This window comes from Bombina bombina, chromosome 7 (genome assembly GCF_027579735.1).
Source record: "Bombina bombina isolate aBomBom1 chromosome 7, aBomBom1.pri, whole genome shotgun sequence".
Taxonomy (NCBI): domain Eukaryota; kingdom Metazoa; phylum Chordata; class Amphibia; order Anura; family Bombinatoridae; genus Bombina; species Bombina bombina.
In genome coordinates, this window is record NC_069505.1 from 490,813,848 (window position 1) to 490,838,704 (window position 24,857).

General features: G+C 41.7%; 1 protein-coding gene across 1 annotated transcript in view; it reads right to left on the minus strand.

Moving 5' to 3' along the window:
• Nucleotides 1–24,857, minus strand: part of KPTN (kaptin, actin binding protein) — a 56,474-nt gene that overhangs the window by 19,674 nt on the left and 11,943 nt on the right. The window contains exons 6-10 of the mRNA XM_053721627.1: nucleotides 21,883–21,956; nucleotides 21,565–21,674; nucleotides 21,382–21,492; nucleotides 21,207–21,285; nucleotides 16,668–16,803 (exon numbers count right to left, since the gene is read on the minus strand). Of these exons, the coding sequence (XP_053577602.1) occupies nucleotides 16,668–16,803; nucleotides 21,207–21,285; nucleotides 21,382–21,492; nucleotides 21,565–21,674; nucleotides 21,883–21,956 (510 nt within the window). The remainder of the gene's footprint in view (nucleotides 1–16,667; nucleotides 16,804–21,206; nucleotides 21,286–21,381; nucleotides 21,493–21,564; nucleotides 21,675–21,882; nucleotides 21,957–24,857) is intronic.

A 24,857-nucleotide genomic window follows, 5' to 3' on the forward strand; every position in this document is an offset into this window, starting at 1 on the left:
AATGAACTGAAAACCCGTCCGGTCCCGGGCTTTTACCAGATGGTAATTGTTTGAGAGCCAGAAGGATTTCCTTCGTAGTGATTGGGGCTTCTAGTTCCTCTGACTGTTCTAAAGTTAATTGGGGGAGAGGAATAGGGGTAATATAAGTCTTGATATCAGAGCTTACGTCAGTCGGGGTATTCCTCTTTTTTAAACTATAAAGTTTGGAGTAGTATTGCACAAATTGGGAAAGGATCTCAGGGGTAGTGTGAACCTTTTTATTTGCGGGTGTTTTTAGCTCGTGGATAAAGGTTTTCAACTTTTTAAGTTTAAGGGCACGTGCCAATAATTCCCTGCTCTGTTATTCTCAAAATAAAATTTTTGTTTAGTTTTAAGCGCTAATGAGTTGGCTTCTTTGAGCATTTGGTCCTGGACCGTTTTCCTAGCTGTTTCAAGCGCAGTAAGGTTTTGTGAATCTGCTGGGTTCTGCTTATGTGCTTATTCTAACTTGGCTAAAAGATCTGTTGATTGCTGGTAGAGTGTGCTTGCTTTACTTTTAACATATGCGCGTCTTTTAATGAATTCGCCCCGTATGAAGCATTTATGTGCTTCCCATACAACATAAGGATCAGTTTCTGGAAGTGAATTAAATTGAAAGTATTCCGGGAGAAGCTTTTCTAGTTTAGCTTTGAATTCAGGGGCATTTAACAAACTATCATATAATTTCCACTGGAAGACACTTTTGGGGGCAGATGGCCAGTCAAGTCTTGTAATTACAGCAGAGTGATCTGACCAAACTGTGTGTGAAATTTTAGAGGACAAAACATTAGACAGACCTTTCTGATTGGTCAGGATATAATCAATCCTGCTATAGGATCGGTGCGGGGACGAGAAAAAAGTATAATCTATCTGCTCAGGGTGTTTAAGTCTCCAAATGTCAAATAAGGTCTGATCTCGAAATATTTTCCAGAGATGTTTTGTTGTACTTCTAGATATAGTCGGATGTGGATTAGTTGTGTCCACACACGGCTGGATTGGTATGTTAAAGTCACCCCCAATGTAAAGAGCGCCTTTAGTATAATCTAGAATTTGAGCAAAATGTTTCTTGAAATAGGGGAGTTGTTTAGTGTTCGGGGCGTATAAGTTGACCAGTGTTACTGGGGTGCCGTATAACAGGCCAACAATACAAAGGAACCTTCCTTCCGTGTCGGTGTAAGTTTTGATATGTGTATAGGGTAAATGCCTGCTTATAAGAATGCTGACACCGTTTCTTTTATGCTCAAACGAGCTGTGAAAATGTTGAGTATTATGATAGCCAAAATATTTTGGTTCTTTAGATTTTAAGAAATGAGTCTCTTGTAAAGAGAGAATATCTCCCTTTTTTCTATAAAGATCTCTGAGTGCCATTGAGCGTTTCTGAGGTGAGTTCAGTCCCTTTGTGTTTTGACTAATTAGCGTAATGATTTTATTGTTGGCTGGCATTAGATGGGTTGTGTTTTGAAGTTAAGCAGTGCTCTGATTGAGAAATTCTATGACTTAAGAGTTGCGCCTCTAGAGCTATACACCAGAAAGAGAACAATGAACATTTAAACCAAAAGCAATAAACAAAAAAACTTCTCCTACTGGAGTAACAAAAGAGAATGAAAGGTAGCATTTGTTTCATAACAAGTGCAGAGTTTAGAAGGATGGTAACCAGCTTTAAAAATGAGCTACTAACATTCAATTATTTAAACCACCTTGACCTGTGTTAAAATAAATAGAATAGTAACAAGTGACAAAAATTCAGTTCAACTTTTTCAATTTAACTGTGCATTATTATTTTGATAATACAATGTATGTACCGGAGAGGAAAGGGGGGGAAGAGGAGAGGAGAGAACAGGGGGAGACACAGGGGGTTCAAAAAAATGTCACAACGACTATTAGATGTTTCAAGAAACAGTCTTAAGTACAATCTCACCATTCTGCTCGTCCTAATGTCCTTAGGAGGTTTTAATGTCCATCATGTACCCATAACAGCGGGTGAGAGAGGCAGTTTTCCATTCAGAGATAAAGAAACGGTAATTGAAGAAAGCCTATCCTGTTTTATTACTTAGGTTTTCTCAGGTGTATGTTGCCTCTTGCTTGGATCTGTGATAGCAGTTGACCTGTGTTTCTTTGGGGTAGATGAGCTTGTATGTCTCGATTTGGGTCTATGGGAGGAGGATGCCTGCTGCCATTCCATGTTGTGCTGTTTTGTTCTTTTATGAACCGGTTGTTCTAGTAGTGGCTCCTCTCTACTGCAATCTGGGGGGGTCTAGATCCAGAGCTTTGCAAAAAATTGGGATTTCTTCTGTAGTTTTACAGGTCAGCTTCCGATTCCCGTGGAATACATACAAGTGAAAGGGGAATCCCCATCTGTAGAGAATTCTTTTTTGCCTTAAAAGAGAGGTTAAAGGGTTCAGTTCTCTCCTTCTTTGAAGTGTCCTGGGTGAAAGATCAGCATAGAACTGCAGGACAAATCCTCGAAAGCGAACTGGTTGATTTTTCCTGGAGGCATTTAATAATTCTTCCTTTTCTCGAAACTGCTTAAATTTAATAATAATGTCCCGTGGTGGAGCCGAATCTGGTGGTTTGGGCCGCAAGGCTCGGTGAGCTCTATCCCATTGAAAATTTTCTGCTGCTTGTGACCCTGTTAAGTGTTGGAATAGTGCGGGGAGGTAGGTCATTAAGTCCTTAGGTAGGACCGACTCAGGTATTCCTCTGATTCTTATATTTTTCCTCCTTCCCCGGTTCTCTAAGTCTTCTATCTTGTCGTGCAGCGTGTCAAGAAGAGAGGATTGCAGCACTGCTTGATCTTGCAAAGATGCAATGGTTTCGGTGGCTTGGCCTGAAGTGTCTTCAAGTGCCTCAACCCTAAACCCTAGGGAATGAATATCTTGTTTGAGTTCCGCCATCTCCTCCTTTATGCAAGATCTAATGATTTCAGCTATATCTTGTTTTGAAGCGAGTGAGGAGAGGACAGAGGTTGGGATTTGTGACATAGGGTCCTGTGGTGGTGAAATTGGGGTAGAATTGTTAGAGTCTCTGTCAGGTGAGGAGGGTACCTCAGGATCTGAAACTGCTGAAAGCCTCAAACCACCAGAAAAAAAGTTTTTTGCCAGATGGTCTTTTGATACAAGCGGCTTAGTGAGTTTGGTAGGTTTTATTTGCTTTCTGGCCACCATTACCTTACTGATATTGGTCACTGTAGTTATTTATGCAGGATTTTCTGTTATGGAATGATTTTGATTAGTCTCTGTATAGTGATATATAGGCTGCTTTCTCTGTTTGTCTCCTTTATAGGTATCCGCAAAGTGCCACCATGTAACTAGCAATAGTCTATTTGATTTTAACCTATGACCATGTGAACTGGCATATACAATTTAATAGCTGCCGTGTTTATATGTTCTTGTTTGTGGGTATTAAGAATTGCGGCTCAATATGAACTGTATGGACAAGGCAGTCTTTGCCACGTGGGAGGAATATCGAGCGGCTGGGAGGCACGGTGAACTAAGCGGGTATTTTTGCAGCGATCACTGCTCTGTGCTCACCCTGTCTTGTGTCGCTCCTGTCAACAGCTTTCTGATGTCCGAGTAGCGAGCAGTCCAGTAGGCCACTTAGGGATATCCCCGTTGTCAGTCTGTACTTTCTAGGCAAGATGGTGGCTCCCGTGAGGAACACACATCTGGGTATTCCGGTAGTCTGTGGTCCTGGGGCAGGAACTATGTCCGATACATGTGCCCTGTGTCCCGGTAACTATTCTGTCACCTGTTATAACCGCTATCTACCAGGTCATTTGTGGTGATCTTATTAGGCTGGTGTTACGGAGCTCAGGGTTTATGCGGCCATTTGCACCGCTTCCGGCTCCGCCCCCCCTTTATTTTGTATTTTAATGCATTTAAAAATTCTGTATACAGCAGTGTATTTAGGATTGTGATTTTACATATTCTGATTATGCATTGAAAGTTTCTGTATAACTTTAACAAATTTGGATCAAACTTTGTATATTTCTGTGTATCTTTTGCAAATTACATTGCACTTTGTATTTGTTTTATGTGAAATGGGAAGTAGGAGAAACAGAGGAGTTCCCAGGCTGTGTCTAAATCTCCCTCACAATGCTCATATTCTCTAAGCATTTTTCTCACTCATTTATCTTGCCAGCTGTATACAGGTGAAGTTTGCTCAAAATTCACAATACACTTATTTAACAGTAAGAAAGGTAATATGTACTAAACTAGAGTCAAATGTAAGTTAAAAAGAAGTGAAAACATTAAAGTTTAATTTGTTTTTGATGCAAACATACTTTTTATCAGTGCTAGGTGCTCCTTAAGTTAACTTCACTCGCCCCAGTGTGATTCTCCATCTCAGAGAGCTTCATTAATTTCTAGGGGAGTCACCCATCATCTCTTTGGAAATTCCAGGTTCTGCCCTGTTTGTTTGTTTTAGAGAATTCAGTGAGTTCAGCCCCTGTGAAGTCTGCAATATAATTTCTCTCAAAGCTGGAGAATGTTTAATTATTGGCCCAAAGTGATCATAACAGCCATACAAAAAGAAAATACTTCTTATCAATTACCGTGCACCACAGTAAACACTCTTAATAATGACAATACTAACATAATGGCACTGTGATATTATCTATATTTACTGTGATATTACCAAAATGCCGGTATCATCAAAATGCATAAGATGATATCATAAAATGCCATCACATCAGTGATGTAACTTCAGGGCCAGACTGGGAAACCAGACCAGCCCTGGAAATGTTAGAAAGAACGTTAATGTATAAAGATAAACTTTTTGTTACTGAGCCACCACCCTCTCAGGTTGATGCTGGTTAGGCGATGCTGCAGCTTTTACCTCAGATGTCCCAAGCTCCATCTATGTCACATGCAGTGCCCTGCGGTTCCTTGCTTTCTCCTGGAGGAGTATATTTGCATGCAGAGATTGCTGCTCAGGTATCCTCTGTGGTATCTAAGGCGCTAGCTGCCATCCCCATGCTTCAGGGGAGACACAAGGAAAATTAGGGAATCAGATAGTAAGGTTTCTGATCCGGTACAGGCTAACCAAGTTACTCTTTTTTTTCATAAATTGGAAGAGGAGTATACTTCGGTAGCCTCTGAGGGTGAAATCTCAGATTCAGATAGTGTAATTCCTTCTTCTGATGCTGAAGTGGTTTCCTTCAGATTCAAGCTTGAACATCTTCGTGTTTTATTAAAGGAGGTTTTTACTACTTTGGACGACTCCGATACTCCTGTCGTTGTCAACCCCAAGAAACCTAGCAAATTAAATAGATACTTTGATGTTTCCTCCCCTGGGGAGGTGTTTCTAGTGCCAGACCGTGCTACGGAGATTATTTCCCGGGAATGGGAAAGACCTGGTATTCCTTTTTCTCCCTCTCCAGTCTTTAGAAAAATGTTCCCTCTCTTTTAAAGAGTCGTGGCAGACGGTCCCCAAGGTGGAAGGGGCGATCTCTACACTGGCCAAGAGGACTACTATTCCTCAGGGTTTAAAGTGGCAACCGGCGGTCTCAAGAACATCTGTCTCAGGGTACATGCTTTCGGAGACCCACATGGGTGATTGTGACCACGGACGCCAGCCTGATTAAAGCTACAGGAACTGTGGTCTCAGGAGGAATTTGCTCTCCCCTTAAACATATTGGAGTTGAGTCGATCTTCAATGCCTTGATGGCTTGGCCTCAGCTGGCTTTAGTCCGGTTTATCAGGTTCCAGTCAGACAACATAACCTCAGTGGTTTACATCAACCACCAGGGGGAACTCTGAGTTCCTTAGCCATGAAGGAGATAGCTCGAATCATTCAGTGGGCAGAAGCTCACAATTGTCGTCTATCTGCCATCCACATACTAGGAGTGGACAATTGGGAAGTGGATTTTCTAAGCAGACAGACTTTTCATCCCAGGGAGTGGGAACTTCATCCGGAAGTGTTCTCCAGGTTAACCATCAAATGAGGGAAACCGGAATTGGATCTGATGACGTCTCGACAGAACTCCAAGCTTCCAAAGTACGGTTCAAGGTCAAGGGATCCTCAGGCCTTCCTGACAGATGCTCTGGCAGTTCCTTGGAACTTCAGGTTCGCATACCTTTTTCCTCCGTTTGCTCTCCTTCCACGAGTCATTGCTCGGATCAAACAGGAGAGAGTGACAGCGATTCTAATAGCTCCTGCGTGGCCTCGCAGGGTCAGGTATGCAGTCCTAGTTGAAATGTCGTCTCTACCGCCGTGGAAACTTCCTCTGAGGAAGGACCTTCTACTTCAGGGTCCTTTTCTTCATCCAAATCTAATTTCTCTGAAGCTAAGTACTGCAATGGTGGGTAAAGCGCCTCGACTATGCACCAATGGCTTCAAACAAAGGCCGTCTAGCCGCCCAGTAAGTGTAAATGTGTAGTGAATAGTAGGAAGCGGCAAAGGCAGGTGCAGTCGATCTAATCTAAATCTGTATGTTAATGGTAGGTATACATGAATTTAATAAAGACTTAAAAGGTAATAAAATAGGCAATAAAAATGGACAATAAGAAAATATTACAATATACAGATATAAATTCACACAATAAAACAATGAACTGGTGGATCCACCTAGCTAACAACAAATATAGACGAAATAAGAGTGATTAAAACTATTGACTAGTCTGGTCTATGGTCTGTGATGAGACCCTAGACACAAGCGTGGGTACTACTAGAAAGCTAGCCCACACGTGTTACAGTGTGGAAAATACTGGTTGAAAATGAAAAAATAAAAAATAAAAATGGAAAAATAACAACAACAATAAAAAAGGGTAATAAAAAGGGTAATAAAAAAGTTGTGTGAAAAAGCCACACATACAAAAACAACAAATGGTGTCAAAAAATATATACCAAAAGTGTCAAAACATAATAACAATAATAATATGTCGTGAGTGATGTCCAAAAAAATGTATCGTGAATGATATCCAAAAAATACTAAGTGTCACAATCCAGCTGAACGTTGTAATCCAAAAGCAAAGTCACAAAAAATAAAGTCACAAAAAAATATACAAAAAAGTAACACAAAGTTGTTTCCTGGTGGTGAGAAGTGTCGTGATGTAGTATATTTGTTTTCCTGGTGGTGAGAAGTGTTGTGGTGATCCTGATGGTGAAAATCTTGTGATGGTTTCGTCTATATTTGTTGTTAGCTAGGTGGATCCACCAGTTCATTGTTTTATTGTGTGAATTTATATCTGTATATTGTAATTTTTGCTTATTGTCCATTTTTATTGCCTATTTTATAACCTTTTAATTCATGTATACCTACCATTAACGTACAGATTTAGATTAGATCAACTGCACCTGCCTTTGGCGCTTCCTACTATAATTTCTCTGAAGCTGACTGCTTGCAGATTGAACGCTTAATTTTATCTAAGCGTGGATTTTCCGAGTCGGTCATTGATACCATGATTCAGGCTCGTAAGCTTGTTACCAGAAAGATTTACCATAAGATATGGCGGAAATATCTTTATTGGTGTGAATCCAAGGGATACTCTTGGAGTAGAGTCAGGATTTCAAGAATGTTATCCTTTCTCTAGGAAGGTTTGGAGAAGGGTTTGTCTGTCAGTACTCTGAAGGGTCAGATTTCTGCTCTATTTTGCTGCACAAGCGTCTGACGTGCCAGATGTGCAATCCTTTTGTTAGGCCTTGGTCAGAATCAGGCCTGTGTTTAAATCTGTTGCTCTACCTTGGAGCCTTAACCTTGTTCTTAAAGTTTTGCAACAGGCTCCGTTTGAGCCAATGCATTCCATAGATATTAAGTTGTTATCTTGGAAGGTTTTGTTTCTTACTGCCATCTCTTCTGCTCTGAGAGTTTCGGAACTCTCAGCTTTGCAGTGTGATTTGCCTTATCTCATATTTCATGCAGATAAGGCAGTTCTTCATACCAAGTTTGGTTTTCTTCCTAAGGTTGTTTCGGATAGAAATATTAATCAGGAAATTGTTGTTCCTTCTCTCTTTCCTTTCAATCCCTCTTCTCATAAAACATTTGTTGCACAACCTAGATGTTGTGCAGGCTCTTAAATTCTATTTGCAGGCGACTAAGGACTTTCGCCAGTCTTCTACATGGTTTGTTTGTTTTTCTAGGAAACGCAAGGGTCAGAAAGCTACTACTTCTCTTTCTCTCTGGGCGAGAAGTAGAATTCATTTGGCGTATGAGACTGCTGGACAGCAGCCTCCTGAGAGAATCACAGCTCATTCTACTAGGGCTGTTTCTTCTTCTTTGGCTTTCAAAAATGAAGCTTCTGTGGAACAGATTTGCAAGGCTGCAACTTTGTCCTCTCTACATACTTTTTCTAAATTTGATACTTTTGCCTCGGCTGAGGCTTCTTTTGGGAGACAGGTTCTTCAAGCGGTGGTGCCTTCTGTTTAGGTCTGTCTGTCTTATCCCTCCCTAATCATCTATGTCCTCTAGCTTGGGTATTGATTCCCAACAGTAATTGATGATCCCGTGGACTCACCATATCCTAGGAAAGAAAACAAAATTTATGCTTACCTGATAAATTTCCACGGTCCCGCCTGTTTTTTCTTAGACAGTTTTTTTGTCTAAACCTCAGGTACCTCTACCTTTTGTGTTATTCCTTTTCTCCATTTTCCTTCGGTCGAATGACTGGGGATTGTGGGAAGGAGAGTGATGCTTAAAAGTTTTGCTGTGGTGCTCTTTGCCTCCTCCTGCTGGCCAGGAGTGATATTCCCAACAGTAATTGATGATCCCGTGGACTCACTATCTTCGGAAATAAATAAAATTTATCAGGTAACCATAAATTTTGTTTATCTTTTTAAACAATACAAATTCTGGAGAAGTCTGTCCCTTTAAATCTGAGACATCTCAGGGTTTATTGGACTGGTTCTGCGCAACTCCACAGCACATGAGTAGATCTGATTTCTCACGATTTGCAGTTTGTTTGTTTTTAAGTAGAACTTGCATTCTGCTTTCTAGGTACTTAAAGGGTCACTCAAATCAAAAATAAACTTTCATGATTCAGATAGAGCAGCAATTTTAAAACAATTTTCCGATATTTACACTTTGAGTCACCAGCTCCTACTGAGCATGTGCAAGAATTCACAGAATATACTTATAGACATTTGTGATTGGCTGACGTCTGACACATGATACGGGGGGGTGGTGGAAATAGATGTAACCTTGAAATTTGGTGAAAAAAGGAGAGACAGGAATAGAGGCATTATTTGGCACACTTATAACCAGAGTATAGATGTCACATACGGCTTGGATGAGGGTGATGTGTATATAAAATATAACTTTTAATAGTATATCAGGTTAAAAAGTGTTTGTTAGGTAGTCAGCTTAAAAAATACTGATTAGAACTCTATGTATGTGCAAAGAGCTATCTATTATAGTCAGATAATAATTAAACTCATCATGAGATATTCCAGGTAATTATCGATACTGATCAAAAATGAAAGAGTACACTAAGTGGTGTAACATATTCAACCGTAGTTGGTAATAATCAAGTATAGAAAATAATAGGTCCTAGAACCGCTCGCAAGACAGAGTACCTGGCTATGCTCCCACTGCGTCAGTGGGGGCCAACAAATAAATTAGAGCAGGTTATAATAAAATGTGTGAACACCTGTAGTTATAGTGGATGGGAAAGAACCATCTAACTATAAAGAAAAAAAGTTTAAACCGTGTATAAAGAGACATGTTAGAATATCCCATAATGACACATGCTTCTCTAGTAATCAGGGTAAGACGCCCATTAATACTCTATAAGTGAAGAGGTTGCGATATACAGCCAGTAAGGCCTTGAACCTAAAAAATAGGGGAGTCAGAGCTGCAATTACAGTGGGGGTCTATAGCCAGATTATCTGTATGAGAGCGGTAGTACTTGGGAGTCGCTTTGGTTAAACAATCATAGGTGAACTTCATATACCTAAGACTACCCAGCATTACCCCATGTTTTAAGGAACTCAGTATTAACCACTAAGTGCCAATTAAGGCCAACAATATATTAGAACCGATTACTGAGAAGCAGTGCGAACGCCTGACGTGCGTTTCGCCTACTGCTTTGTCAAAGGCGCCGATTGTCCTCATTGAAGCTCATTTGTAAAGCTGTAAGCCAATCATAATGGAGGTGTGTCCGGACCATGTGACGTGTGACGCCTATCAGACCGCGGCAGTGTCATCCGGACAATCCTGAATCTGTTTGCATCCACGAATTACAATCAAAGAAAGATACATAGATCTATTTACTAGGTGGCGTTAACTATCTATGTTTCTCGTATAGTATTGTCACACAAGTGTGTATTCTTCATGGAGTATACAGATTTCATTTCCGCAAGAATTTATATTATCGTATGAATTACCCACATATTCAAAAGTTTATTTGTGTATAGATCTAATGGTGACTGGTTTAGAACTTCGAGTCATATCATTTTCAGATAATTATGTGCAAAAACAGAGAGAATAATATTGAAATATTCAGATCTAGGACAAGGGATCTCAAGCCTTATTTGCATTGAATTTAGAAATTCATCAAAGATAAAAAAAACAAAAAAAAACACAAAAACTCATAAGACTGCACTCATTATGTAACAATTGTCTTGGGTACTTGTTAGAGTTTTAATGTTTCTTAGGGTATTTAATATATTCTAAGATGATATTATATCAGCTATATACAGATTATATGATGGATATAATTTTATTTGTACTTCTATAGAAAAGGACCATATGTTAGCTGTTCATTTAGTCCCTTGGGGGCCATAGTTTGCAGCCAAAATATCCATTTGGTTTCTTCTCTTAGAAGTGCTGCTTCTATGTTGCCACCTCTTACTCTTATGCCAAGTCTCACCCTTTGAAGGACCCAGCATTTTAGCTCAGGTTTGCCACCATGTTTTTCCAAAAAGTGTCTCGCCACTGTTGTAATTTTTCGTTCTCTCTCAAGATAATTTTTGGCATTTCGAATTTTGCCTAAATGTTCGCCTAGTCTTGTTCTTAGTTCTCTTGTGGACATACTTACGTACTTTTTTCCACATATGCATTCCATGCAATAGATAGTGTTCCTGGTACGGCAGATATAAAATTTGTTCATTTATCTAGTTACATTTGGGAAAATGTTCATCTCTTTCACATTATGTGTGTATGGACAAAATGTACAAGTACCACATGGATATGTGCCTTTGAGGTGGTCTTTCCTTTTATTGACATGTTTTACAAAGTGGCTTTTAACAATTCTGTCTCTGATGTTTGGTGCCCTACTCCAACTTATCGATACTCTGTCACCCACTTTTTTGGTCATATTTTCGTCTGTATGTATTATGTGAAGATGTTTGTTCCGGATATCAATAATATCTTTATGGGCCTCATTATAGGTGCCGATAAATCTCACCTTATTGTCATTTCCATCCCTAATTTTAGGTATCAGGAGATCTGTTCTTGCGATGTGTAGTGCTCTATGGTACGCTGTTTTTAGTACAGAGTTATGGTAACCCCTCTCCCTCAATCTTAGTTTCAGATCTTTAGCTTGTATTTTAAAAGGTATCTGTTTCCTAGCAGTTGTGACGTAGACGTAAAAATTCTCCAAAAGGGATAGCTTTCTTAGTGGATATATGATGAGCACTCTCGAATCTCAAAATAGAATTGGTGGCAGTTTCTTTTCTATGCAGATCAGTTTTTATTTTGCCAAAACTATCTCTCGATATGTTAAGGTCCAGAAATGTTACTTTATGTAATGCACCTGTTTAAAGTCACAGTGCAAAACCTTGAGACTCCTTTAAATAAGTTGTTGTTTGTAATGCACTTGTTTAAAGTCACAGTGCAAAACCTTGAGTCTCCTTTAAATGTTTTGTTGCTCCCAATTAGTACTTGCCAAGGAACAATGGATGTGTTACTTGGGAAATATACAATGAGTCATTTGATAGTGTATATGAGTGAATTACTCGTTGAGATAAATAGATATTCCCAAACAGAGTATTACACAGGATAAATAGTTTAGAGTTGCTTATAAAAGGGAGGTAAGTAAGATTCAAATAGGTCAGTATAGGAATAAGTTTGTTCACAAGTATCAGATTCCAAGTTATGTGCAGCTCCTGTTCACAGGCAGATAATTAGCAGATATTCCAGCTTAGTGTTAGGGAGTTTCTTCACACACTCGCACACTCTCAAACTAAAATATATACAAGCTACATCCATTCAGATAGGTATTATAATATATGTAAGTTGTTTCTGCATAAACATTCCTTTAGGCTGATGAGTATAAGCAGATGTAAGGCATAAAAAACAAGGCAGTTTGCAAAAACGGATTTCACAGAGAATCAAAGTAGATGCAAGTCAGTGCAAAGAAATACTGCTTAAAGTACCTTAGGTCTGTATGTCTCCTCAATCTGCAGATTGCGATAATAAAGATTTGAGCAGATATTACCTTAACTTCTGTGGAAGTAATGTGAGTTAGACCGGAGCGGTTTGAGAGGTGTCCGGTGTGAGTGTGACTGGTTACCGGAACTCTGAGCAAAGTAGATCCGGAGTTGGTTGCAGGATGTTGTAGTGATCCGTTGCAGAGGAAACAATGTATTCCCTGAAGGTAATCAGGTAGTAAACATATGCTAAATAATAAGAGTAACTTAAGTAAATAAATAGGATATTATGATAATTCCTATTAAGAGCATAGATATGACCTGGTTCAGGAAAGAAAGTGACTCAAAATTATCAAAGTCAAGTAACTTCAATTTACAGGCAAGGATTCATGGGCAGGGATAGGCAAGGTGTCCGTACACGGACACTGGTGTCCGTGACTAGCCCTTGCAGTGTCTGCCACAACCTTAGTACTGTATAACTTTTCTTTCTGATTAAATAATAGGAATAAAAAAAAAAAAATATGTAGTGTGAATAAAGTTAGTGGCTTGTCAAGAGACTACAAGCGATATTGGGTGATAAGTTATGGAATAAATAAAGTCTGAGTGAAATACTGGACGTGTATTTGCATCTGTATAATAACACCCAGCTCTATATAAAGACACAGTAGTGACACTGGCACATGCGTATAGCCAGACAAGGGCTGGTTATAGGGTCAGTGGTATCTGCATCAGTATAATAACACCCAGCGCTATATAATGACAGAGTAGTGACACTTGCACATGGGTATAGCCAGAGGAGGGCTGGTTATAGAATCAGTGGTATCTGCATCAGTATAAATTAAACAAGAAATAAAGATACCTTATATTAGTACTCTTGGTCAAATAAACTTTTACTTTGATTGTTGCGCTTACATACACAATAACAATCCTACTGTGCACAGTGAACATAGAAATAAACATAGAAATAAACATAGAAATAAACATCCAAATAGTCAGGTAAGACAATATTCTCCTACCTAATATGCACCAATACTTTTGATCAAAAGGAGGAACAATACATTAAAGTAGCAAAAATGGTAGCGATTAGCAAATGTCAATACCCTGTACACAGCGTTCAACGATTAATATAATACTTATCGTATAGTGTCCAAAGGTGTGACAGCAATAGATCACAGTCCTGCACAGACCATTCAAAGGAAAGAAGAGATATTGTAATCCATACGGTGGCCGATGCAAAGACACATTGCTGGGAATGCCTTTCACAGACTTGTTTCAGCGTAACCGCTGACATGTGGTAAAGGGTGGAAGTGATCCTGGAAGGAGCTCAACCTCTACACGGCCGAAGACCAGGCAATCCCAGTACAAACTTTCCGTGGAGGGATATAGTGTCAACGTCCCAACACTGCTCCTCTACACTCTCGCACCGCCGATATATACTGCTATATCCTGGGACTGTTTGAGCCAAGCAATCCTCCTGCAATGACAGAAATGTAACGTTCCTCCCAATGCTCAGATTCAGACTGAGTTCGCCGACGTACGTTTCACCAAAAGATTGGCTTCATCCGGGCTAGTATCTGCATCAGTATAATAACACCCAGCATTATATAATAATGACACAGTAGTGACACTGGCACATGTATGTAGCCAAAGAATGGCTGGTTATAGAATCAGTGGTATCTGCATCAGTATAATAACACTCAGCACTATATAATTACACAGTAGTGACACTGGCACATGGGTATAGCCAGAGGAGGGCTTGTTATAGGATCAGTGGTATCTGCATCAGTATAATAAAACCCAGCACTATATAATGACACAGTAGTGACACTGGGACATGGGTATAGCCAGAGGAGGGCTGGTTATAGGATCAGTGGTATTTGCATCAGTATAATAACACACAGTACTATATCATGACACAGTAGTGACACTGGCACATGGGTATAGCCAGAGGAGGGCTGGTTATAGGATCAGTGGTATCTGCATCAGTATAATAACACCAAGCACTATACAAAGACACAGTAGTGACACTGGCTCATGGGTATAGCCAGAGGAGTGCTGGTTATAGGATCAGTGGTATCTGCATCAGTATAATAACACCAAGCACTATACAAAGACATAGTAGTGACACTGGCTAATGGGTATAGCCAGAGGAGTGCTGGTTATAGGATCAGTGGTATCTGCATCAGTATAATAACACCCAGCACTATATAATGACACAGTAGTGACACTGGCACATGGTTATAGCCAGAGGAGGGCTGGTTATAGGATCAGTGGTATCTGCATCAGTATAACAACACCAAGCACTATAAAATAATGTTTTTAATTTCAAATGTACCTTGGTGTCCTTCACTAAGGCCTGTACTTTGGAAAATGTCCGCCACAGCCTTTGTCTGTGCCTATTCCTGTTCATGGGAAATGACTCTCTTAAATAGGGAGAGATGAGAGATGGGAGGGGATATACCTTAAAGGTGTATCACACCTTATCATATTTTATTTCATAAGTTAATTTCAGATTTAATTTGTTCACATTTAGTTCACTTATAAAAACCAAGAATGCCTTTTATAGTGCTGCTAGTTAAATTTGTCCTCAGCCACAACTACTTTGTCTTCATTGACAATTTTTTTTTACAGATACGAGGCACAGCCATGAGGACAGCATGCGCCCCCACATATACCAATCTATACTTAGAATGGTGGGAAAGGGAAACAGTATTTTGAGAGAGGATGGAAAAATATATGGAGCATATCTTGTTGTGGCTCAGGTACATAGACGATCTTTATATTCTGTGGAGAGGGGATGTAAATACTTTTAAGACGAGAAACATAGATAGTCAATGCCACCTAGTTAATAGATCAGTGTATCTTTCTTTGATGGTAATTGGCAGAGGCAAACACCCCCTCCCCTCTAATGACGAAATTGATGCAATCAGATTCAGGATTCTCTGGACGACACTGCCGCAATCTGATAGGCGTCACATGGTCCGGACACACCTCCATTATGATTGCCTTACAGCTCTACAAATGAGCTTCGATAAGGGCGATCGGCGCCTTTGACAAAGCAGTAGGCGAAACACGCGTCAGGCCTATGCACTGCTTCTCGGTAATCGGTTCTAATATATTGTTGGCCTTAATTGGCACTTAGGGGTTAATACTGAGTTCCTTAAAACATGGGGTAATGCAGGGTAGTCTTAGGTATATGAAGTTCACCTATGATTGTTTAAACGAAGCGACTCCCAAGTACTACCTCTCTCATACAGATAATCTGGCTATAGACCGCCACTGTAATTGGAGCTCTGACTCCCCCATTTTTTAGGTTCAAGCCCTTACTGGCTATAAATCGCAACCTCTTCACTTATAGAGTATATGGGCGTCTTACCCTGATTACTAGAGAAGCATGTGTCATTATGGGATATTCTAACGTGTCTCTTTATACACTGTTTTAAACTTTTATTTTTCTTTATAGTTAGATGGTTCTTTCCCATCCACTATAACTACAGGTGTTCACACATAATTTAATACAACCAGCTCTAATTTATTTGTTGGCCCCCACCGACGCAGTGGGAGCATAGCCAGGTACTCTGTCTTACCAGCGGTTCTAGGACCTATTATTTTCTATACTTGATTATTACCAACTACGGTTGAATATGTTACACCACTTAGTGTACTCCTTCATTTTTGATCAGTATCGATAATTACCTGGAATATCTCATGATGAGTTTAATTTGTATCCGACTATAATAGATAGCTCTTTGCACATACATAGAGTTCTAATAAGTATCTTTATACTGGCTACCTAACGAACATCTGTGTGTTCTGCTGTTTATATAGTTTTAGGAATAATACACTTTTTAACCTGATCTACTATTAAAAGTTATATTTTATATACACTTCACCCTCATCCAAGCAGTATGTGACATCTATACTCTGGTTATAAGTGTGCCAAATAATGCCTCTATCTCCTTTTTCACCAAACTTATGTCCTGGCATTAGGCACTGCCCCCTTTTAGATACATGGGTTTATCTTAGGGGAAACTGGCCCTGAGTTCTAGACCCTACTCAAACCACCCTAAGGGTTCTTAAGGATTTTTCTCTTATAACCTTGAAATTTGTCCCAAAAAAAACTACTACTCATTTGAAACTCAGATGTGCATTGTCTTTTTATCATGCATTTGTTGTTTATGCAAATCTACTGTATTTACTGTTCATTTAAAAATGTGTTGGAATGAAATACACTTATACTACTTGTATCTAATAGAGTGCAAAATGATGCTTCCACGTGTTCCCTTTGTGTTATAGGCTTCAACTAGTCCCTTTATTTTCTCCTTACAGTGAAGAATGTTTACCTGTCCATAAGTTCCCAGGAGTATCTCTGGTTCTCCATCGAAGTCAACATCTGCTGCTACAGCACAGAGGACACTGTCAAACTGGTCACTGTCTGGCAAAAGCAGCTGCTCCTCAAGGCCATTTTGTAAAACATTCCTAGGGCAAAATGGCAGAGTATTTACATATAGATTACTACTTATCCCATAATACTCTCCTGTCAGTGTATCTGCGTCACCCTGCAGGGCATGCACAGACCCCATTTAATTTAGCTCTCTCCTGTGCCACCCAGCAGGTGAGGGACGGACTACATATCCCATAGCTCTCTCCTGTGTCACCCTACATAGGCGGGACAGACTACATGTCCCATAACTCCCTTCTGTGTTACTATGTGGGGGAAATTACAAGACCTCATATACCATACCTCTCTCTTATGTCACCTTGCAGGTGAGGGACAGTCTCCCTGTCCAAAAGGCATGTGTTGCAGTTCAAAGACACTATTCCAGGCACTTTCCTGTTACTGTAAACAGGAATTATTCACCTGAATTGTTTTGAGGTGCAACACTGCAAAAGTTGAACACATCATCTATGCACAAGCAAGTCTGACAATGCTTAAAAAAACATCTTAATTGCTTCATCATCATTAAAAAAATATGAAAATCTGTCTTCAGCCCATCCCCCTTCACCCTCTTTCTTCTCCCCTTCTCAACGACCCTCATCAAGGTTTTCCAGTTTCTCAATTACTTTGACCCAGCTCCCCCCTTACCTTTAGACTTGTCGGTCATGGATCAAGACTAGACAAGTCAGACTCTTTTTCAATAATCTATTACATCCTAAATTGTTTATGTTCACATTAGATGTATTCAACTTTATGTTATGTTTGTGACTGTCAAATTTTTGCATTGGAGCTGCGTCTCCTCGTCTGATGTACATCTATCTTTTGGTTTTCCAATAAATATTTCAAAACTTAAAAAAATAAATAAAAAAAAAATAAAATATGAAAATATTTGGAAGGACAGAGTCCCAACTCGCACCAATTACAAATGCTTAGTCATAGATAAGATTTTCCACAACTTTTCTATCACTATGTACCTGTAATCAACGTAAAACATGTCAGAAAGGACTCCCCCTTCCTAATATCTACACATTTTTAAATATGATGAAGCAATAAAGGTGTTGTAAGCATGATCAAACTTGTTTGTGCCGCTACATTACTTCCATTTCAGTCTCCATGTCATAGCTCTGGAGGGAGCTATTTTACAGTGTGGGCAAATTTATAAGACCCCTTGTGTCACCCTGCAGGTGAGGTACAAACCCCTGTCCCATAGCTCCCTCTTGTGTTACTCTGCAGGCGAGGTACAGACCCCTGTCCCATAGCTCCCTCTTGTGTTACCCTGCAGGTGAGGTACAGACCCGTCCCATAGCTGCCTCTTGTGTTACCCTGCAGGTGAGGTACAGACCCCTGTCCCATAGCTCCCTCTTGTGTCACTTGCAAGTGAGGTACAGACCCCTGTCCCATAGCTCCCTCTAGTGTCACCTGCAGGTGAGGTACAGACCCCTGCCCCATAGCTCCCTCTTGTGTCACTTGCAAGTGAGGTACAGACCTCTGTCCCATAGCTCCCTCTAGTGTCACCTGCAGGCGAGGTACAGACCCCTGTCCCATAGCTCCCTCTAGTGTCACCTGCAGGCGAGGTACAGACCCCTGTCCCATAGCTCCCTCTAGTGTCACCTGCAGGCGAGGTACAGACCCCTGTCCCATAGCTCCCTCTTGTGTTACCCTGCAGGCGAGGTACAGACCCCTGACCCATAGCTCTCTCTTGTGTTACTCTGCAGGTGAGGTACAGACCCCTGTCCCATAGCTGCCTCTTGTGTTACCCTGCAGGTGAGGTACAGACCCCTGTCCCATAGCTCCCTCTTGTGTCACTTGCAAGTGAGGTACAGACCCCTGTCCCATAGCTCCCTCTAGTGTCACCTGCAGGTGAGGTACAGACCCCCCCATAGCTCCCTTTTGTGTTACCCTGCAGGCGAGGTACAGACCCCTGTCCCATAGCTCCCTCTTGTGTCACTTGCAAGTGAGGTACAGACCCCTGTCCCATAGCTCCCTCTTGTGTCACCTGCAGGTGAGGTACAGACGCCTGTCCTATAGCTCCCTCTTGTGTCACCCTGCAGGCGAGGTACAGACCCCTGTCCCATAGCTGCCTCTTGTGTCACCCTGCAGGCGAGGTACAGACCCCTGTCCCATAGCTCCCTCTTGTGTCACTCTGCAGGCGAGGTACAGACCCCTGTCCCATAGCTCCCTCTTGTGTCACCTGCAGGCGAGGTACAGACCCCTGTCCCATAGCTCCCTCTTGTGTCACCTGCAGGTGAGGTACAGACCCCTGTCCCATAGCTCCCTCTTGTGTCACCTGCAGGTGAGGTACAGACCCCTGTCCCATAGCTCTCTCTTGTGTTACCCTGCAGGTGAGGTACAGACCCCTGTCCCATAGCTCCCTCTTGTGTCACCTGCAGGCGAGGTACAGACCCCTGTCCCATAGCTCCCTCTTGTGTCACCTGCAGGCGAGGTACAGACCCCTGTCCCATAGCTCCCTCTTGTGTCACTCTGCAGGCGAGGTACAGACCCCTGTCCCATAGCTCCCTCTTGTGTCACCCTGCAATAAATATTTCAAAACTTAAAAAATAAAATAAAATAAAAAATAAAATATGAAAATATTTGGAAGGACAGAGTCCCAACTCGCACCAATTACAAATGCTTAGTCATAGATAAGATTTTCCACAACTTTTCTATCACTATGTACCTGTAATCAACGTAAAACATGTCAGAAAGGACTCCCCCTTCCTAATATCTACACATTTTTAAATATGATGAAGCAATAAAGGTGTTGTAAGCATGATCAAACTTGTTTGTGCCGCTACATTACTTCCATTTCAGTCTCCATGTCATAGCTCTGGAGGGAGCTATTTTACAGTGTGGGCAAATTTATAAGACCCCTCGTGTCACCCTGCAGGTGAGGTACAAACCCCTGTCCCATAGCTCCCTCTTGTGTTACTCTGCAGGCGAGGTACAGACCCCTGTCCCATAGCTCCCTCTTGTGTTACCCTGCAGGTGAGGTACAGACCCCTGTCCCATAGCTGCCTCTTGTGTTACCCTGCAGGTGAGGTACAGACCCCTGTCCCATAGCTCCCTCTTGTGTCACTTGCAAGTGAGGTACAGACCCCTGTCCCATAGCTCCCTCTAGTGTCACCTGCAGGTGAGGTACAGACCCCTGCCCCATAGCTCCCTCTTGTGTCACTTGCAAGTGAGGTACAGACCTCTGTCCCATAGCTCCCTCTAGTTTCACCTGCAGGCGAGGTACAGACCCCTGTCCCATAGCTCCCTCTAGTGTCACCTGCAGGCGAGGTACAGACCCCTGTCCCATAGCTCCCTCTAGTGTCACCTGCAGGCGAGGTACAGACCCCTGTCCCATAGCTCCCTCTTGTGTCACTCTGCAGGTGAGGTACAGACCCCTGTCCCATAGCTCCCTCTTGTGTCACCTGCAGGTGAGGTACAGACCCCTGTCCCATAGCTCCCTCTTGTGTCACCTGCAGGTGAGGTACAGACCCCTGTCCCATAGCTCTCTCTTGTGTTACCCTGCAGGTGAGGTACAGACCCCTGTCCCATAGCTCCCTCTTGTGTCACCTGCAGGCGAGGTACAGACCCCTGTCCCATAGCTCCCTCTTGTGTCACCTGCAGGCGAGGTACAGACCCCTGTCCCATAGCTCCCTCTTGTGTCACTCTGCAGGCGAGGTACAGACCCCTGTCCCATAGCTCCCTCTTGTGTTACCCTGGAGGTGAGGTACAGACCCCTGTGCCATAGCTCCCTCTTGTGTTACCCTGGAGGTGAGGTACAGACCCCTGTCCCATAGCACCCCTTGTGTCACCCTGCAGGTGAGGTACAGACCCCTGTCCTATAGCTCCCTCTTGTGTCACTCTGCAGGCGAGGTACAGACCCCTGTCCCATAGCTCCCTCTTGTGTTACCCTGCAGGTGAGGTACAGACCCCTGTCCTATAGCTCCCTCTTGTGTCACCCTGCAGGTGAGGTACAGACCCCTGTCCTATAGCTCCCTCTTGTGTCACCCTGCAGGCGAGGTACAGACCCCTGTCCCATAGCTCCCTCTTGTGTTACCCTGCAGGTGAGGTACAGACCCCTGTCCTATAGCTCCCTCTTGTGTCACCCTGCAGGCGAGGTACAGACCCCTGTCCTATAGCTCCCTCTTGTGTTCATACAATTTATAAAGTGTAAAGGTTTTGTATTATAGAGAAGTTAAAGAACCTGTTTCTAAAATGTCAGAATCCCACCACTGGATAGGCCCCATGTCCCATAGTCCCCTCTTATCTGTACAACTGTGTCACCCAGCAGAGGGGCATACAGACACAGCTGTGTCACCTAGGAGAAGGGATATAGAACCCTGCTGTCTTTGTCACTGAGTAACCCTTGGGGAGATGTGCAGAATCCATATCCTACAGCTCATTTCTGTCGCTGTCTCACCATGCAGAAGGAGGAACAAATGAATAGTTTATTAACCTATAAACCGCAGACATCTCAATGGTACTGGTGACAAGGACACTATATTCCTCCTGGTACTTCTGAACCTCTCCACCATCTAAAAGAATATAAGGTAAGCAATTATAATCCAGATAAACCTAACGTTCTCCTCCACATTTGCCCGTTACTCACTTTGCCCCACACAGATACCCACCTTGCCTCCAGTCCTCTGTTCCCCCCGCTCTCCTGTGCTCACTTGGCAAACTGAATATAAGCACCTTAGACAATGGGCCGTCCTGCTGCAGTGACCAGCTCTGAAGGATTTCTGTAGAGGAAATGCACCTATATCAGCACGGTTTCAATAACACTGCAGAGCCACACAGAATTGGTAAGTTACCTCGCTTCCTCTGCTCCACGTGTGACACACAGACGTGCCCACTCTGACATCCATAGGCAGTAATGCGCCGCTGGGTGTCTGGGATGTTGTACACGCTCAGCCATATAATGCTGCAGGATTAAACAAGGAAACAAATTCATAATGTGCAACTGGCAACAACTTAACAAAATAAGTATTGCCGTCTGGTAACCCCTCTAGTTATTTGGTGTAAAGATTTAGGTCACCCAAATGAATTCTGGGTGATTATGTGTCACTTTTGCTTCCATTTATTTTAACATTGTCCCCCGTATGACATACAATTGGTTCTCTCTCTCTCACTTGCTGGGTAGGTTCTGAAGCTCTGGGAAAAGATTCTCCACGGGTTGCTCTTCAAACTGGTGAAGTCCTTCATTCTACAGAAGAAATGAAATGCTCATAAAATAAGTGTCGTCAAATTCCTTAGCTCTTAACCCTTTCGTGACAGGGTTAAAGTGCCTACATCGGAACAACTGTTCCGATGTAGACAAATTGAAACTACGCGATCGTGCATACGATCGCGAGATTTCAATTATTGGATCGCATCTGGGGGGCGTCCCTACAATCCTAGGAACGCCCTCCAGACCGCGATTAAATCCCTGAAGCACAGAAGGCTTCAGGACAGCCGTTAGTTATGACGTTCCATTCCGTCATAACGGCTTTAAAGCCCAGTCTAATTATGACGGAATGGAACGGCATAACGGCTTTAAAAGGTTAAACATGTAGGGTCTGGACACAGTTTTCTTTTATTATTATTTATTCAGGACCCAAATGCTACATTTGCAGACACAGGTGCAACCCTTAATTATGATTAAAGGGACAGTCAACTCTAAAATTGTTATTGTTTAAAAAGATAGATAATCTCTTTATTACCCACTCCCCAGTTTTGCATAACCAACACAGTTATATTAATATACTTTTACCTCTGTGATTACCTTCTATCTAAGCATCTCCTGACAGCCCCCTGATCTCATGGCTATTTATTATCTATTGGCTTGACTGTTAGCCAATTAGTGCTGTGTTGTGCACAACTCCATCGGAGAGAGAACAATGTTATCTATAAGGCACACATGAACTAGCAGTATCCTGTTGTGAAAAGCTAATACAAATTAATGAGATAAGAAGCTGTCTGTAGTGGCTTAGAAACAGGCAGAAATTTAGAGGTTTAAATGTTATAAAGTCTATTAATATAACCATGTTGGTTGTGCAAAGCTGGGGAATGGGTAGTAAAGGAGTTATCAATCTTTTTAAACAATAACAATTTTAGGGGTCTATTTATGATAGTGCCGACGGATATGATACGATGCAGCGTATCATGTCCGCCGCACATCGATAAATGTCGACAGCATACACTGTCTGCATTTATCATTGCAACAGCAGTTCTTGTGAACTGCTGGTGCAATGCCGCCCCCTGCAGATTTGCGGCAAATCATCCTCAGAGTAGGCAGACGGGTTATGGAGCAGCAGTCTTTAGACCGCTGCTTCATAACGCTCGCCGGAAACACGGGGCATCAAGCGCCGTACTGAGCTTGATAAATTGACCCCCAAGTGTTGAATGTTCCTTTAACATGTCCTTGGTAGTTTTTTTTTTTACATTTATGGAAACCCTTTTGTGTATGTTAAGTTTAACTTTCTTTACATTTTTATTCTCATGCTTCTCTTAGATTAGAGTATAGGGTAGCAAAGTAATTTACTGTAGTTTGCGGTCTTCTAATATTCTGTATGTATGACACATCTTGTTTTTTACAATACGATTGCAGATAGCATCAACAATACTTTATGGTTGTTGACACTGTATGAGCAGTGACCTGTATCTCGCACCTTAAGTGATCACAATCATCTGTCACATGATGGGGCTCTTTCTAGGATTATTTATTGTGATTGCAACAATGCACTTACCTCCAAAGTAAAGTATCAAACAGTATTATTACACAGATTTATGTGGCGCCCTTTCTTTCTTTAGTTCTGAATCCTATATCCCGTGTCCCAGACACAACAACAGATGGGGATGGATATAGAAGGAGAGGACATTGTCCTTAAACTGATGGTACGATTTACTTTTTAATATAGATATGAAATTCAAACCCGCGCTCCACCGCCCACTTCAAAAGTCAATTTTTCTGTTAGCCAACGGTTTGAATTCTCCAATCAGTTTTTCCCCGCATTTTGTTGTAGCCAGAATGTTGATTGGACAACAATTCAAACCTTTAGCTCACAGGGGAAAAAAAAAAAACAAAAAAAAAACTTGACGTGGGTGGCGGAGCACTGGGAATTTGAATTTTATATTTATATTAAAAAGTAAGCTGTAGCGCATTTTCATTACAACTGATGAATTAAACTCCATCTAAAATAAAAAAATAATAATCCGGATCTGATTTTATAAAGGGGAGAGAGTTTACCATCACTTTAAGAGCTTGTGATATAAAAGGATTTTTTATTATATATACATACACACTCACCGGCCACTTTATTAGGTGCTTGATAACACAAAATGCTAATCTGCCAATCACAATGTATTTAAGCATCTAGACGTGGTGAAGACAACTTGCTGAAGTTCAAACCGAGCATCAGAATGGGGAAGAAAGGGGATTTAAGAAACTTTGAATGTGGCATGGTTGTTGGTGCCAGATGGGCTGGTCTAAGTATTTAAAAAACTGCTGATCTACTGGGATTTTCACGCACAACCATCTCTAGAGTTTACAGAGAATGGTCTGAAAAAGAGAAAATATCCAGTGAGCAGCAGTTGTGTGGACGAAAATGCCCTGATGATGTCAGAGGAGAATGGGCAGACGGGTTCGAGATGATAGAAATGCAAAAGTAACTCAAATAACCACTCGTTACAACCAAGGTATGCAGAATACCATCTCTGAATGCACAACACGTCGAACCTTGAAGCAGATGGGCTACAGCAGCAGAAGACCACAGAGGGTGCCACTCCTGTCAGCTAAGAACAGGAAACGGAGGCTACAATTCGCACAGGCTCACCAAAATTGGATAATAGACGACTGTAAAAACGTTGCCTGGTCTGATGAGTCTCGATTTCAGTTGCGACATTCAGATGGTAGGGTCAGAATTTGGCGTAAACAACATAAAAGCATGGATCCATCCTGCCTTGTATCAACCGTTCATGCTGGTGGTGGGGGTGTAATGGTGTGGGGGATATTTTCTTGGAACACTTTGAGCCCCTTAGTACAAGTTGAGCATTGTTTAAACGCCACAGCCTACCTGAGTATTGTTGCTGACCATGTCCATCCCTTTATGACTACAGTGTACCCATC